The sequence below is a fragment of the Orbicella franksi genome, chromosome 1 (assembly GCF_964199315.1).
Source record: "Orbicella franksi chromosome 1, jaOrbFran1.1, whole genome shotgun sequence".
NCBI classification, from domain to species: Eukaryota; Metazoa; Cnidaria; class Anthozoa; order Scleractinia; family Merulinidae; genus Orbicella; species Orbicella franksi.
The window spans coordinates 9849161-9866660 of NC_138145.1; the positions used below are offsets into that span (position 1 = coordinate 9849161).

The following is a 17500-nucleotide window of genomic DNA, read 5'->3' on the forward strand; positions in this document are numbered from 1 at the left end:
TTTAAATATATACAAATTACATATAGAAAATGATAACAGTTAAAACCCTTACTCAAAACGTACTTTTTTAATCTAGCATTATTTTAAAAATTTGATATAATTTTCGAAATTCGTGAAATAAGGCGCGTTTTGATCACTGCATGTTAAAAGGGGCAATATAAGTAATTTTTAGTATTATTTTATTGAATTATATTATGTAATAACTGGCATACCATTAGGCTTAGGGGGCGTCGCTGTCCACAGAAACTGAGAAGGTATAGGGATGTACTTCCTCTTGTCAGGAGTGTGGACTCCCACAGCAAAGGTGTCGTTGCCATACTGTTGTTTATGTAGCCCTTCGATGTAGTAATACGAGCCTTTAATCAAATGCAGTGCCTGAGATATTTGTTCAGAATATCTGGAAAAGAAACATTCCCAGAATCATACGTACTAAGAGCTACGGAATTATTATCGCCTTTCACTATCCCTAGGAGGGACCTCCCATATAAAAAATGACCGGAGTACTCGTCGGAAATCTTGAATAACACTGTCTTTAATTTTTTTGGCTCAATACCCTTAAAGGTACCGTGAAAGCTCCTACTGTGGGGAGTACTGTGGGGACCGTTTTAGGCTGAACACCCTAGGACGTAGCAAATTTTCTTTTTAGACCTTAAAAGGTAGGACGAGTGTCCCTGTCCTTTTTATATGGGAGCCGGGACAGTCAGCTTCTCAGGGTTTGATGTAATATATGATTGATAGCGGCACCGCTAACAACTCTAAAAGTTCGCAAACGGAGAAAAATTTGTTTTGTTCAAAGATAACCCAAATCGATTCGAGCGATTCATTAATCTTCCTCGAATATGTATGGGTTATTGACCAAGTGTGAGGTCAAGATGGCTGGATATTGGACGAGTATTTTTTTTTGCGTGTTTATGGACCGAGACGGAATCGAGGTCCATAAACTCGGCCAATATCAAGCCATCTTGACCGAACAAGCTTGGTCAATCAAGGATTTATTATATGGCTTTCGGGGAAATTTTTCTTGCGGGACACTGCGGGTAGTCCCGAGCGGGCAAGATAGCTCCATCTTGCCCGCTCAGGTAGCCAATCACAGCGCAGGATTTGGTTCATCTTGCCCGCTCACGGAGCTAGCCATATAATAATCCATGTTACTCATCCACTGTAATGTGCACTGGGTAGAATTATCTAACGGACTCCGAACTGTATTGCAGCAGTCAATTCAATTGTGTGCGTTGTATAAAAATGGCGGGAAATTCTTACTTGTCAAATTCCATGGGAAGAGATTCGTGGCCTTTCCGAACTCGACATATCAAGACCTTATCATCTGGGTTATCTGTTGTACTGAAATAGAATTGGCCTTCATTGTCACTCGCTAAAAAAATGAAAATAAAAATTAATAAATAATAGATTAGAGGTGACGAAGAAAGGTTTAAAACAACTGAGCAAACAAATATGTAAGAAATATGCCAGCTGATCAGAATGAAAACAAAAGCCAATCGTGAATTACTCGCTCATGTTTTTCCGCGCTGTGCTTCAGCCACATCTATTGGCTTAGAGCTATGATTTGTTAAAGCTTGGTTCAAACTTGCAGCGCAAATGCAAATGCAATTGCACATGCAAACGACGTTCACACTTTGAACGCAAATGCAAGATAACATACGCATGGGTACTCGAAGTCTTTTTCGAGATGGCGGACGAGCCTAAGGTATTTGTTTTCATTTAATTTGTTTTTTGCGCTGGCCCGGTTTACACGTGTGAAATGCAATTGGTATGCATGAAAATGAAATGTTTTCCACGTCTTTCGTTGACGTTTGCTTATGCGTTAGGGTCACTCACATGTTTATTTTCTTATGTTTTCATTTGCATCTACGTTTGCATTTGCCCCGTATGTGTAAACCACGCTTAACTGTGCAGCGTCCGTTGTAATAGGCCAGAGCGATTACTTTGGTTTTGGTTTCACTCAATTGAAAACCGCTCTAACCATATTTAATAGAGGGGAATGGTTATGAAGTCCGGCAAACATCAAAGGAGCAATGAGTTACAGAATAGAATCAAAACATTTCTATCGGTTAGTTCCTCGGTCAGTAATAAACAACTATTGTGTTTTGTGTACAGTCAAGGCCAAAAAAGAGAACAAAAACATACAACAAAAAACTTTGTCGAGTTTCATAACCATTCTCCTCTGTTAACTATACTCTAACTAGCTTATGAGAGGCTTTATGCGTTTCTTTCTGAGGGTTAGCCCTAGTAAGGGAATGGAAAATTTCTAGCTAAATAATTGGCTTATGAATTTCCTTCTGAGGGTTAGCCCTTGCGAAGATGGGAAAAATTTCTATAAGGATCACAAGAGGCAAATACAAATCTGCTTGACTTTCACGCTGGGATTGGAACACGCGACCTTCGAATTCTGTCTACCACCCTGAACTACGAGACTGAATAGGAGCTAGCAAGTCTTAGGTTATACCCGCAGCTAGTATCTAATAGACCTTTTCGGCTTGGGCAGTTTGTTGCCCCATTTCAGACCATGTGATGATACTCTTGAGAATTCTTGCTTTCAAATGTTCAAATGAATAATTTTAGATAGATTAAAAAAAAAAAATTCTCTTGAGAATACCACGTGGTCTGTAATGGAAAAACAAACCGCCTTAGCTAAAAAGGTCTACTAGAGTTAAAGTAGATGTAAGAGAACACAATTGCAAGGAACAAGTGCTATAGGCCCCATACCACAAGAATTGAAATTAGAAGGCAATGAAAATTAAAATAGGCCACTTCCGAGTTGCCTTTTGCCTCTCTGTTAAAATGAGTCTTCCTGCAAAACCATTCATATGGAAATGTATCCGCCTACAGGTTCATTTTCATGAAGATCAAACTCATTTTCATATGAAAGGTTTTGCGCGAAGACTCGTTTTGAAACAGAGGCACAAGGTAACAAGGAAATGGCCTATTTAATCTGAAGTGTGTTTTAAGTTGTGAAATAACCATTTAATTTTCTCGTTTTCCTTTTTGGCTGCAATTACATTCTTTGTTAAATAAGCCACGTGATCTAACAGTCTGAATATCCTCATGCCTAATACCTATAACGAAGTAATGTGGTCCACTCTGCTGGGGAACAAAGTAACCTCTGAGTCGCGATCCATAATGATCTCCCCAGTTGTCTGGCTGGCTGAATGTTGGTATGATAGCAGCATATGTTGGGAGCGAAGGGAAGCGGGGATCTTCTAAAAGTCTTTTAACTAGGTAGCCGTCGACCCTATCCCATCGCTCAAGAACGACTCCTCTTTGTCGCCGCATCTTAACCGCTGAAGATTGAGGAAGGATTTGTACAGATTAACCTCGGTAATTTGAAGTTGCATGCATTCCATTTAAAGACAGGCATCCTCGCTAACACTAGAACCAACGCGCAGCGGTCATTGACATAATAAGCTATATTGTCGGAAATCTATGAAACTCTTTTTTTTTTGCGGTAAAAGGTACATGTTATAACGTTTGGTGGTTGAAACAATCAACGAGACTTTGAAGCTGCTTCCCTAACCTTAACTGTCTTATAGGGTCGTGGTAGACATTGACTGATGTACCTGCACTGTTTATTTGAAACTGTAAGAGATATTATATTTAACCTACTCAAATTCGCAATTAGCCAATCAGAAGCCGTGTCTACTGTCTTGATGACCTGTGATTTCAAGTCACTGATCTGATATCATTACGTACGATATCATGGTCACTTTGCCGGATCTGGGTACGGCAAAAACCTAAACGTACCTTTTCTGTTATACTTCGGCGGTATGTCAGGCTCGTTTGGTCTCGCCACGGGTATTTCGGCTCGACTACGTCGCGTAGAAAGATACGAACCATTGCTCGATTAAACTCGCCTGATATATGTGCCGCCAAAGCGTATCAGAATGGTACGTTTAGGTATAGAAACAGCTGTTTCTCCTACTCGACTACAAGTACATGTAGCTTAATGTAACCACAATCAATCCCTGCTGGTTTTGAGCAAATGGAAAGAACAAGTAACAATTACCGCAGCAATTATTAAATTAGTTCAAGTGAGCACTTGAAAGCACACAGAGGTCAACGCCATCATTGGCACAATGAGTTCCTTAGCAACTTCCCAAACGAATCTGGCGGATTTTAATGAATTCAAACGTTACGTAACGCTTTTCTCAATAACACCCAGGGTAACTGTTGGGGTAAGTGAATAATATCTACCTTTAATATCCCGCTTTGCGATTATTTCAGCAGTGTAAGGACTTTGTTTTTCCTTTTCCGCTGTAAGGATTTAAAAACGGAATCAATGGTAGATGAAAGACACTTAGTCTAATAGGATAGCAATCACTTGCAGTTACTGATCAGTGGTTGCTATAAATTTCCACCGAGCTGTATTCAATACAGATTAATCTCCATATAGCTAGGGTTAAAGACATCCATTCGAAATTCGAAAGCCAAATTTATTTTAGAAAATGAAACTTAAGATGATCATTTCAGAATGAGAACACTCAGTACATAAATAAGCTCTGCAAAGTTGCAAATAGTTATTTAATATCTTGCAGTAAAAAAAAAAAAAAAGAAAAAAAAACCTAGGGCTTTATGAGAACGTCGACTCTCTTTGACTGTGTTTTTGTAATAATTTCAGGTTTGGAGTGCCTTATCAAATCTAAACCCTCAATTATTGTAGGTACCAGTTTTCAATCTGACAAACCTATAAAGCAGCTTGACATTGCCAGCACATATTTATTAATTCTAAGTACATCTTTGAAATGGCTGATTATCATGTTTTAAACCAGTTTCAACACTGTTAAGGTTTTTTGGACTAAATATTTTGAGTGAAGATGATTTTGTAATAAACAGTCTCCACCAAGACACTAAGACTACTTCTTTCAGTTCACAAACGACAAGTGATGTTGTGAACGCATTCAACATGTCGTTGAATGACCCAGAACATAACAACAAATTTACAATAAATTTAGAAGGCTTTTATACATAAATCAGCTAACATAAAGCAAAGTCGACCGAAACAGTTTGATTCCTATGTAAGTCAGGATTAATTTCTAATTCACAAGTTTACATTGCCCGCGACTCAGACAAAGAAAGTATTTCAACCTGTCATTGACCTACCTTTTTGTTTCTTTTCCTCCAAAATGAACCCATGGCCCTCGCACATGAAAACGCCAAACAGCAAAATAGGTACAATTCTCATATTGCACGTTCATGACACGAGAGTCAGGTTCACGGGGAATGCATGGTCCACTTCTATCGTTTTTATAAACATCATTTATAAGATTTCCCTCAGTGTTTCTTTTCTTTAAAAGGACTAAATTTCTAGACTAATACACCACCCGCTAAAAGTCACTTGGTAGTGTCATTGGAAACGTCATGACGTAATCCAATGTAAGAAGCTCAAGTAAAAGGATTCAAACTTACCCCACATAAAATTTTTGTCGAAATTTTTTCAGGAGTTCTTGGAACTGAGGTTGCAAAATGAGTTATTTTATTGGTCCTACAAAAGGTGTTGAAAGAAATGTTTAATTAATAGTGGTGAATGCTTCTGAACTCCTGTTTTATATAATTTCAACACCAGAAGAGAACAATAAGCGCCTTGTTTCTGAAGTATATGTTAACGTCGAGGGCTGAGCTGGTACTGGGATCATGCAGTAACGTTCTCGTTTGGCGACTTTGGTACTGCATTCAAGCGAAGGTGCTGCATAGCAAGATAATAAAACACGTTTATGCAGCGAGAAGCAGCAGGGCATGTATGGCAAAACCCAAGACCCAGTCAATGTCGTTTGCTGTATGCTGAATCATACAGCAAACTTTACAAGAAACTGCACATCCCTACAAAAGATTGAAAAGTAACGTTTTTACGGTAAGTTGCCTGAAAATGAGCTAAGGAAAAGATTGTTAGAACTTCTTTCTTGATCAGGAAAGAGATCCGAAAAAACAATCCGAAAGAAATTGCAACCAGGATGACTTAGAAATCCAAAGGTGGAGATAATTCAAGAATCTCGATGTCCTGTGTTTTCCTGTGATGTTTCTCGGCTGTAAAATTCACGCTAAGATTATTGTCGCAATATTTTTAAGACATGGCGGTGTTCTAAAATATCATAAGGATAATGTTTAGAATGCAAGTCATGGTAGGGAAACATCTATAAGCGGAGGCTCGCATCGATAATGTATCAGGTGCATAATGATATTCTACCGGAGCAGCTTACGGCCCTACTTGGAACTCGCACAAATGAGACTAGTTACAAATTAAGGCGCTCGAATGACTTCTCGCTAGCACGTTATGATAGTGAACTCGGAAGAAATAGCATAAGGTATAGAGGCCCTATAGTGTGGAATTCCATCCCAAATTCATAAGAAACGTTACTTCTCTTCAGCTTTTTAAAGAAAAACTTAAACTAGCCTCAAAAACATTAGACCAAATACAGTTCGAGAAAGAGGCGTGCCTTATTAAATCTAAGAATAGCGCATTTTTATATTTTTAAAACACTCTTTTTTATACTTAATTTTAATAGAAATGTAAATTTTAAGTCATTTTAAATTATCTTTTAGTAGCTTTTGAATCCTAAGGATGTATTTTTAATAATTTTAGATTTTAGTTTTTAGGTATATATTTTATGGCAGGTCCACACCAGCCCTCTGGGTTGCCAGACGCAGACCTGCCTCATCAAAAATATATGTATGTATGTATGTATGTAAAGGATGCTATAAAAAGAGTGTTTTATTATATGTTATTTGATGAATAATTGCAAAATTATGAAAACTTCGAGAAAAAAACTTTGCATTGTGCTAACGATTTGTCCAACTTTGGAATGACAGATCCAACTGGTTCTGAAAACCGTTAGTTGTTATCTGTTGAGATAAAAAAGTGAACTGTTTCGTAAAAAGTGTTCCTAGTAGGGAATATGTGTGTCTCTTCATCTTGATCGATAGACGCGCGTTCCTCGTTTACCACTCCTCAGTGGAAGCAATTGTTTCATCTAATCACAATCTTTTAATTATGCAATGCAGCATTTTTAGCACTCAAAAGCCGCGACAATCCAAGGATTAGAAGAGCACTTTCACATCAGAGCGTTCTAAAGGATATAAAGAAAGAAAATTAATGGTTAGAGTTAGAGTTAGTTACTAAGCCGTGAAGATGAACGCGACGGAAAAATGTGTGCTTGGGCGATCGTTTGGGACCCTGACCTCTCTACATTACAGAAGGAGTTTGGGATTATAGTACGAATTGGAAACGTTTCATACGGAATCTTTTTGGTTATAATTTACACATTATAACAATACACTCCAGTTTGGTCGCCAATCTGAAACTAATGAATCTTAAATATAAAGGGAAAACGTTTGTAACCGAGGACTGCAAAACCACTAAAAGCATTCCTTTGTCAAAGAATCTGGTCGTGAAGGGAGATGTAAACTAAATCGCATGTTCTCCGGATTCACAGTGATTGTAGACACATTTATTTTCCGCAGAGTTTGTTACACTGTGATAGCGGTCTAAAGGATTCAATAAGAGTTAAGCTTTATCTAGTTTTTTCCCTACAATTTGGAGCTATTGTTATTGAAGTGTTTCATAGTTATATATTACTTACCAGGGACAGTAGCCCCATCTTCTGTCCAGTTCAAACACTTTAGTGACCGAACACCATCTCTTGACTTCGTTTTGAGCTGTGCATCTCCAGTAAACCGCTCCCTTATAAATAAAGGGAAACTTACAACAGGCACCCTGAGCGTTTCCACCCACTGTAGTGACGCCAGTTTTACAATCTGGAAGACAAAATAAAACTTTGTTGAAATTAAAGTTTAAAGTTGGTATCAGTGAGAATGGGTTTAATTAACTGCTTGTAGACGAATTAGCTGTTGTTACAACTTATCCTAGCGAAGGAAATGATTAGTTTCAATACAAACAACCTTGCGATGATAGTGTAGTTTGCTTTACATCTAGCATGCCACATGACTTAGAATAGGGTTCACCCAGCACGATGTTTATTTACCGGTGTATTAACAACTCGAACGTGGTTTAGCGTGGTCTGTACTCTTATCGACAACGATACGCGTCATCAATGTGGTCAAAACGTTGTGGACCCACTGTGATAACGCGTATCGTTGTCGATTAACGTACAAACCACGTTAAACCACATTTCGATTTGTTTTTTTACCACAGTATCAACGTCAAAGAAAATGTTTTTATTTTTCAGAGCGCCAGCTGAAATAGGTATGCGTGACACATTGACACCAGCAGCGTTGTCTGGATTCTTATCGACAACGGCAAATTAGGCAATCAGATTTCGAGATTAGTAGCAATTGTGGTAAAAATTTGTATTCGACACATACTAAATTTACAGATGATGGAACCTTTGCCTAACGTATTATGTTCAAATTTGAAATGTTGACCACCTTGCCGAGCAGTATTCTGGATTGGTTGTTTAATGCTTCCCATTCCGCTCTGTCTTCTACAGCATTCTTTGGAACACCTCAATGAGCACACTTTTTTACAGTTATCTGGACATGGTAAGTTAGAGCGGATCATAATGTTCGGTAATGAAGGTGGATGTGAATCTATAACAGGAACCGTGCGCGGCCCAGGCATCCTCAAGTAATTGCCAGCAATTAAACTCTTCATCACAGCTTGTGCCATAGGTCTGTATCTTTTAATCGCTTCCTTGCAGCATTGAAGAGGGCAGTTAACACTGCAACTATGATAACAGTTAGTCGGACACGGTAGGCTAACAGAGTATGACAGTGTGCCACGGTTAACTCCTCGCTGTGTACTTGTACAACAGTCCGCTGGACAGGAACTAACACACATGCTGTAGCAGACCTGTGGGCAGTACGTTGGAGCAGGAGGCGGACTGGGGACGTAGAGCGAGGGAGGGGAAGCATTACAACAGCGGACAGGGCAGTCTGGGTGGCAGACCTTGGAACAGAGAGCTGGACATGACGGAGAGGTCTGCTGCAATTCAGATGGTTGCTGAACCTGTTGCAAATGAAGAGAAAGGGTTGGTTCTTTAAAGCAGACGATCGAGAGGAGGTTATTAAAACTTTGAACGTCCAGTCAACTCTAGGTGCTAACAAAAACAGAACTGAAATGTGTGTGGATCTGGATCTGAAACCCACTTCTAATTTTTGTTAGGTAGAAACATAATCATAAAAGCAGTTTGAGTTCTGCTTCATTATGTCAGAGAATGAAATATTTAACGGTTTGAGTAAAATTGCAATTATTACCTGAGGTACCCGAGGAAGCTGAGGTACTTGGGCAGGTTGGCTTTGCCCACTTGTTTTGCTCATTGGGCCTTTAACACAGCAGTAGTCAGGACACGTGTCGACACACTTACCGTCACAGTCAGAGTGACATGGTGCAAAGGCAATGTTGGGTTGAGGCACCGAGCCAGGAGCATCACCTTTTAACCGATAAAAGGAAATGAAAAATGCAAGGATAGTTAACATTTGATTCATGCTTTAGCGTGCATCATCGAGCTCTGATGCACATGAAAATTTTGGAGAGCATCAAAGAAACAGAAGTGTACTCCAGCTCTTTCAGTCCTCTCTAAACTTCTCAAGTGCATCTTAACTCGATAATACACACTAAAAGCATGAAGCAATTGATTTTTACTTTTGTATTGGACGTAAATTTCTCTGACGAAGCGACATTAACTTTTCCCACGTCATGAGCGTTCGCCATGGATTATGCCTTAGTTCTTAGTGCGCAATTTGTCTTCCGTTCCGATACCTTAACCTATAACCTAAGAGATAGTGACTGTTCGCTTGCCATTCCACAGCCCCGCACTAATTATTGTAAAAGAAGTCTGTCCTACAGCGGAGCTGTACTGTGGAATAGTTTTATTTTGCTTTTATACACGGCTTACTTGTAAAGCAGGTTTTTTTCATTTCTTTTATGGCAGTAGTTATTAGTGATTTATTAGTTAGGTAGTCAGATTAATTTAATTTAATATTGTTAAGTCCTGAAGGAAATACCGTGTCTAAATAAAGATTTTACCTTACCTTACCTTACTGGCGCTTACGTGTGCTGTGTTTGAAAGCTAGCGCCGCTTTGCTAGCTATGTCATAATAACCTTTCTTTGAAATTGTCTTTGACAGAGCGACAGTTAATAGAGTTGATTGGACATGGAGAGTTTCGTATGTAAAAAGAAATCAAAACTTTTCATTAATTTGCCCAAAGTAAATTAAAGCGTTTTAGGAAATTATGGAAGAAAAATGCATTTTTCTCACCTCCACAATAACCCCACAGCTTGTCCACGTCATAGTTGTAAGTAGTGGCACACCAGGGCCTGGTACCGTCTTGAGTTGTACAAGTGGTGTACATTTTACCGCCATATATGAATGGAAAATGGCAGCAGTTGCCATTTGAATTGCCGCCGTAGCACAAAAAGCAACTGGAACAGAATCCCCATTGCTTATCAGCGTCATAATTAGTAGTTGTTGCGCACCAGCGATAGCCTCGTTCGGCTCTAGTACAGCGGTGTTGCGGGTTTCCTTGGTAGATGAACGGAAAAATGCAACAAGCGCCTTTTGAGGTCCCTCCATGGGTTGGCATGCAACCTGTATGTTGAGATTTACGAGAAGCATTGAATTTTGTATTTTAGGAGTCTAAATTGAATCTATGTGACTTTGTGAAGAAACAAACTTACCTTGAATTGTCACTGACCCTGAAATCAATGCAAAGTTATTAGAATTTAAAATGTTTTATTTGTACCTTTCAATGATTAAACAAATGAACATCTTTCAAGATGACAAAATGCTACTCACCAGTAAGTGTAGGAAGCGTTGTTATTGGAGGAAGTGTTGGTAAAGTAACCGATACAATCGGTGGAGGCGTACTTTTAGGTGACGGGGGTGACACGCACGGAGGTGGGGCTCCAGGCGTTTGTGGGCTACCCGGTGGTGGGCATGGGGGTGAAAGAACAGGCGGGGGACTGGGAGGTGGGCCAGGATGAGGAGTGCACGGTGGTGGAGATCCTGGAAAACATGGGGGAATAACAGGAGGGCTAGGTTTAGGCTTACATGTAGGAGGCCCAGGAGGTAATGGGCCAGGAGAAGGTGGGCATGGTGGAAGAATGGTAGTTAGTGGTTTAGTGGTACGAGGTGTTTTTGGGGAACATGGGCGAATGGTCGACAAAGTTGTCCCCGGAACTCCAGGAATACATGGTGGAAAAGTAACAGGAAGCTTCGTTGTTATAATAGAGGGTGATGGCGAGGTTGGCGGAGGGGGGGAAGGAGGAGGTGGTGGTTTTGTTGGCTTTATTGAAGGAGGAGACGGTTCTGGTGTTGCCGGTGGTGGGGGAGGTGGCGCGTGAGTCGGTTTTGTTGGTGGCGTAAAATGTTGAGGATGAGGGTGAATGTGAATGTGTATATGAGGTGTTATTTTTGTGGGAAGAGGAGGAGGAGGAGGAGGAGGAGGAGGTAGTGGTAACGAAACCGGAGCTGGAGGTGGGGCTGGAGGTGGGGCTGGCGGTGGGGCTGGAGGTGGGGCTGGAGGTGGGGCTGGAGGTGGGGCTGGCGGTGGGGCTGGTGGTGGGGCTGGTGGTGGGGCTGGTGGTAGGGTTGCTGGTAGTGGTGGTGAAGGTTTCAGTGTTGTTGTCTGTGTTGTCGGTTTCGTCGTTGGAGGACCTAAAATGGAAACAGAGATATAGAGATCAGTGTTAGTCCTGCATCTGACTAAGGCTTTGACTTTACAAGATTCGAACCACAGGTCATTTTGACAAGATTCAGTGAACCACTCCTTAAGTAAGCGCCGTATCAATTTCGCAGATGGATTTCTTTTTTTTGGTGTAGTACTGTGTTGTAGTAATATATCCAGGTACGGTGTTGTTTTTTGTTCCAGACGTTTCTTTCAGTAAATTAATGGCAAGAAAGGCAAGGACAAGGATTGAGAGAATGCAACTGAGAAAACAATATTAAATGTTAGAATTCCTGCTCTGAAAAACTGGATGCTTTCTTAAAGAGATTATTTGTTTCAATAGTTCATTAGTGTACATTTTTCACATACTAGATTTCGGTCTGGACGTGACTGTCACTTGTATATAATGGTAGCAGTGAAGGCCAGGAATTGCGTACACTAGTTCCTTTCCGTCCAGAAGAATTTCTCGCTTCCCATTTGGATCCTTGGCCCAGAATGTAACAAGCTGTCTGGCTGCTAGTTTGGGCTGGTCCAGATAAATCCGCTGGGTATCGCTCAATTCATCCATTACCTGTAATTCAAGTAATAACAGTACAGTAATTTAACATATAGTGCCGATGCTTCTTGCTCCGTCTATAAACCAGTCCTCTCTTGACCGGCTAGATCGATCACCTACCGATAAATCCAATCTATGCAATCTCTGCTTTCTACACTTCAATGAATTTAGTGTTGAGAATAACCGATTAGTTGTAAACTAGCACGTTATTCATCAGCCATGTTAAAAACGTGGTCATATAAGAGGTATTTGTTGCATTTTGTTGGTAGTGCTAAGCTATATGGAACTCGCTTGACCTAATTTCATAGAAAGAGAGGAGCATGCATAGTTGACACAAAAGCCAGTCCCAATAGGTAACCGGATCAGCATTTTCCGCACATCTGTTAAAATTACCAAAGCGAAAACCAAACCCTACAGAAAAGAACGCAACGGGAAACTTTCCAGCTTACTTCAGATAGAACCTCCACGTCGTTTCCACGTCGTCTTCTCTCATGTTCATGACCAATTCTCTGCAAACCTAAAACTTGACCGTCACGAATGACGTAATGAAGATGCAACTTTGGTCCTGTGACCAAATAACCTTCCGGTTTGAGACTGGAATAGAGAATGAAAGGCACACCAGCGTTGTTCCAAAAGGTAAAGTTGAGACAGGGACCTAAATGTGAGCAGATCATGAATAGAGTCACTCGAGTTATTTTCAGTAAATACAATGAATGAGTTGCCAGTAATCGGATACGCGTGTCTGGGATCGTCAGGGGGCAAACATTGCTAGTCGCTAGAAGGAAATGTATGGCGAAAAGTTGTTTCGAGGTTCAAGAAAACGATTTTTGAGAGAGATCAACGCTTTTTCGCCGTCGTTTTTATCGCGAATGGATTTGGGCAATGTTTATATGTGGAATATGTAAGTTTTTGTTTGAATAACCGTGAAATATGTGACAAAATCTACCGATAAACTCCGTTGCTTGCGTGAGGTTTATTGTGAAATTTACATCGCGTAATGGTCTGAAAATATTGCAAAATTAGTTACGTATAAATCGAGAGAAAATAACCCAGTAAAGCCTTTTAAGTTGTGTACAGGCTACTTTTGGCTTATTTGAAAGCTCAGTCATACAAATAATACTGGAAATAAGCCCGGTGGCGATCATTGTACTGTCTGGGGTTGATTTAAGACACATGAGTCCCCGCGACTCATGCTGTGTGGCTACTGGGTTGCTCAAAGCCTTTGTTTTACTTTTACAAGTACGTATTTCAGTGATTTTCCTTTTCTATAACAGATCAAGGGTGGCTCCTTGAATATATCTCTGAGTATTTGTATATAAATGTGCCATTTGCGCGTTATTATGCTTTCCAAAGTTTGGTATTGACGGTTGAGTGAAATTGCCCGACACAAAGGGTAGTAGTTCCTTCTGCAATTTTCGGTTTCTGTTTTAGAGCTTCTTTTCTGTCTTTATATTTCACCTCTCGGAGGGTTTTTTCTACCATTTTCTCCGGGTAGCCTCTCGAGATCAGGCGTGTATTGAAATTTTCAATATTCTGTTCAATGTATTTCATAATAAACCTCACGCAAGCAAAAGGGAGTTTATCGGCACATTTTATCACTTATTTAACGCTTATTCAAACAAAAATTTACATTTTCCATGTATCGACATTGCCAAAATCCATTCGCGATAAAACAACGGCGAAAAAGATCTCACCCCAAAACCATGTTTTTGGGCGTCAAAACAACTTTTCGCCATACATTTCCTTCTAGCGACTTGCAATGTTTGCCCCCTAACGATCCCAGAGTTCTTTGCGCAAACACGGGTATCCGATTTCCGGCAACTCATTCATTATTATATTGCAAGCTCCGCGAGCAAGATGAGCCATATCCTGTGCTGTGATGGATTGCCCGAGCGGTTTATATGAAGCTTTATTATATGGCTGTGTCTCACAAGGACCGGGAACTACCGAATTCACGAATTTGATTGGCTGAAATCGATATTGAAAGCGGTTTAGATTTTCCTATCTAGACCGGTATCTAAACCGGTAATGTTTCGCGATGAAAAAGTTGCAAACTAAAATGCAAAAGTGTTGACTATTTTCTTCTAACAATATTTATTTATGGAAGTCCCAAAAAGCCTGATGAGAAAAAAAAGTAAAGAGGACGAGCAGACTTCGGCAGAATTAAGTTCAGCTCATCGCCATTCGCAAGCAAAATGTCAGTTCCCTACAAACCAGTTACATTAAACGAATTAAATTGTTCTTGTTTGCCATATAATAAACATCTTATTAACCGAGCTTAGTCGGTCTGTATGGGAGATTCTTGACCTCGGTCGTGTGTATAGATCTCACGGCGTTCGATCTGTACTCACGACCTCGGTCAAGATTCTCCCATACAGACCTCCTGCTCGGTTAATAAGAGCTTAACCTTGCCCGCCTGGGACTGCCAGCTGTATCCAGCAAGTAGAGTTTCCTCTTTCTGCAACATAATAAGTCCTTTCTTGACTAAGCTTTTTCAGTGAAGATGATTGGATATTGGCCTAGGTTTTCTTTGCGTGTTTATGAACCTCGACTGCGTCTTTGTCCGTACACACCAGTATTCAGCCATCTTGACCTTACACTTGTTCAGTAACCCACATGTGCTTTTCATTTATTGTTTGTGAATTAACTCATGGCCCTCGGTCTTTTCTGCGCGGCGAGATCCGTCCTACAAAAACCTCGGTTGAGGAACTCAAGAATATCCTGGCGCATTTAAAATTGATTCACAAGAATGCCAAGATTTGGAAATCTGTTCCAAGTAACGTAGGCCCAGGTTAAACGTCAAACTTCACATAAGACGAACTAAATTGAGCAAATTAAGTTCATGATAAGTTCGACGTTTAACTCAACTCAGTTCGTCCGACTGAATTTAGATCGACCAACACGTTCTACCCGTCTGTTTCAGACGTGTTGGTCGATCTAAATTCGAATTAAGTTTGACGCTTGAGTCAATGGTTGAGCTTTACCCGTTTGGTTCGACTCAAGTTGCGATTTCAGTAGTTAGTAAGTAAGTAGTCTCATGTTAAGTTTGACGTTTGACCTGGGCCTTAAAGGTAAGTGCTTGTGACTGGTTTTACGGACCCGTTTCATAATGAATGACAGTGAAAATGCATTTCACCTTCTTCTTTGTGCGGTGTAGTTGGCACTGTAGTTGGACGCTTGGTCGGTGTTGTTTTGTTTGCATGTGATTGTGTTGAGATTGTGGAACTAATTGACGGTATTCCTGGAGGCTTGAGTGATGGCGCGGTGTCAAAACAGTTCATTAGCGGATTCTCGTTTGCAGCCAGAGGTCTTAAAGCGAACGAACAACGTTTTAACCATGAATCGGATGCCATGTTGAAGTCTGTGACTATGTCTGTTCGGTGATAGTCTTTATTTATACTTCTGCAGATGTACCATCCTTTTCTCATAAGGCTGAACTGAAATGCTCCTGGCAAGGAAAACACCTGGAAAAAGGCTGCACTTGCATCATAATCTAACGATGCAAAAAGAGTGGAATATTTTTAGCGTCTTTGTGGAAGAAAAGTTGTTAAAAATAGTCGTCAGTGCAAGGGATTAAAGACAGAGGTATTCTGATATTCATCAATCACATAATTAGATAGATAGATAGCCGAGTGGATCCACAGATGACAAAATTCATTGTCAAAAACAGAAAAGAAGTATGGAAAACTGACTTTAATTTGTTTTAAAATAACAATTGTCCTCGTCTGTCTGCCTATTGACAATGAAAATTAGCCATAAGCGAGCGAGAATTTGCGCAGTTATTGTAAAAAGACATATCGACATATAGCCATATGCAAACTTCTGAGAGTCATTACGATATAATTACAAACATACCAAACTTTGTGTCTCCGTTCATCCCCAAGACAAATCTGTAGTTCTTTTGCCTAATATAGTGACCAGGATGACACACCGATTCAAATGATATAGTTTGTTGTTCGCCAGTTCCTTTGTGAAACCCTGGAATCTTGATGGCAAAAGCCTAAAGAATAATTAGGTAAAGAAGAAGAGGTAAGCTCCGAAAAGAAAACCCTTGCGATTATTTACAGATGTTATGCGTAAAAGAAAGTTTTCTTACAGACACACTTTGATCTACATCCAAAGTATTCAAGTGGGTGGGAATAGCTGACTTCGAATCTCCGATCACGACGAGAAATTTGCACTTATAAAAAAATTTGAATTATTGGTATTGAATTTAATCTCGGGTTTGCTTTTTATATGTTCAGCTTTTACACAATTCTGATATAATGTACTCTTATCATTTATTCTGAGAGGCTTAATATTCCAGTGGAGATCTTTGCTATAAAGTATGGAGTATATTGTGCATTCCTTAGCATTGCAATTCCAAACCTGGCCAGCGATTGAATTGAAGTTTCTAATCTATCAATGTTAACTGTCCAAACTGTATTTCACTGATTGCCATTGATGGTCATTGACAACTTGCGCAGCAGGTCTTAAGCTCATCGAGACAGACTGGTCTCCCTGTCTAATTGTCTGGTTTAGTGAGAGGATCAAAACGTCGTCTATCTTAAAATACGTAAATCAACTTTTTAATGATGAAACATTTCATCAATAGGACTTCAAAATCGAAAAACCTTAACTCTCCACGCGATCCTTAGCTGGATTCAATCAGTTGACACAGCCTTACAATGTACGCACCTGACAATTCTGAGACAGCTCTAGTCTCCCATTGGTGATTCGCCAACAGAGATTATACGTAGGATTCTGACTAGCAGGAACATCAAAAGAGTACACCACGTACAGTGCACCATTAACAACTATCGAGGAAAGAAAAGTTGTTCAAATGGTGAGACGTTTGTACAGCGACTGAAAACACCCCCCTTTAAACACTCAAGTTATTTAAGGATCCTGTGATTGCTTGCGTTATAAAATTTAAGCGTGGGTTTGGCGGTCAATGGTCGCTCTTTTGGTAACATAATGCGAGCGGTTAGGCAGTGTAAGAAATAGAAAGACAAGAGATACATCTGAAAGCACCTTTTTAACCTCGAAAGTCCATTTACTCTCTCACGATAGGAGACGACTTCAGGTATTTCTAGATATATATATAAATACATATGCCTGTCTACTTACGAATTCTTGAGAGTCCTCGCGAGTCCAGAAACTCCCTATGTCTGGCTACGATATGAGCATTGTACTGAGTTGGTGGAATGTAGTAGGGAACTGCCCGGTTGTATACAAATGCCCCGTTGTAAATCCCTGGATGAGCTGCTTCACCCGGTGCTCCGTACACCCCACCTTGAACTTGAGTTGATATATTAATGGAAGCCTGT

At 40.1% G+C, this 17500-nt stretch overlaps 2 protein-coding genes across 2 annotated transcripts in view; both read right to left on the reverse strand.

Annotated features, from left to right (window-relative positions):
• LOC145475382 (uncharacterized) overlaps positions 1-5402 on the reverse strand; it is a 22066-nt gene extending 16664 nt beyond the window's left edge. Inside the window, exons 1-5 of the mRNA XM_081455300.1 lie at positions 5116-5402; positions 4210-4269; positions 3075-3299; positions 1261-1372; positions 213-421 (exon numbers count right to left, since the gene is read on the reverse strand). Coding sequence (XP_081311426.1) covers positions 213-421; positions 1261-1372; positions 3075-3299; positions 4210-4269; positions 5116-5197 — 688 coding nt within the window. The 5' untranslated portion in view covers positions 5198-5402. The remainder of the gene's footprint in view (positions 1-212; positions 422-1260; positions 1373-3074; positions 3300-4209; positions 4270-5115) is intronic.
• Positions 5403-7408: 2006 nt separating this feature from the next.
• Positions 7409-17500, reverse strand: part of LOC145488913 (uncharacterized) — a 15876-nt gene continuing 5784 nt past the window's right edge. The window contains exons 7-19 of the mRNA XM_081467770.1: positions 17301-17500; positions 16869-16987; positions 16047-16191; positions 15328-15684; positions 12641-12846; positions 12005-12206; positions 10951-11625; positions 10765-10824; positions 10647-10664; positions 10228-10557; positions 9223-9398; positions 8395-8974; positions 7409-7764 (exon numbers count right to left, since the gene is read on the reverse strand). The exon at positions 17301-17500 is cut by the window's right edge and continues 179 nt beyond it. Of these exons, the coding sequence (XP_081323896.1) occupies positions 7586-7764; positions 8395-8974; positions 9223-9398; positions 10228-10557; positions 10647-10664; positions 10765-10824; positions 10951-11625; positions 12005-12206; positions 12641-12846; positions 15328-15684; positions 16047-16191; positions 16869-16987; positions 17301-17500 (3247 nt within the window). The 3' untranslated portion in view covers positions 7409-7585. The remainder of the gene's footprint in view (positions 7765-8394; positions 8975-9222; positions 9399-10227; positions 10558-10646; positions 10665-10764; positions 10825-10950; positions 11626-12004; positions 12207-12640; positions 12847-15327; positions 15685-16046; positions 16192-16868; positions 16988-17300) is intronic.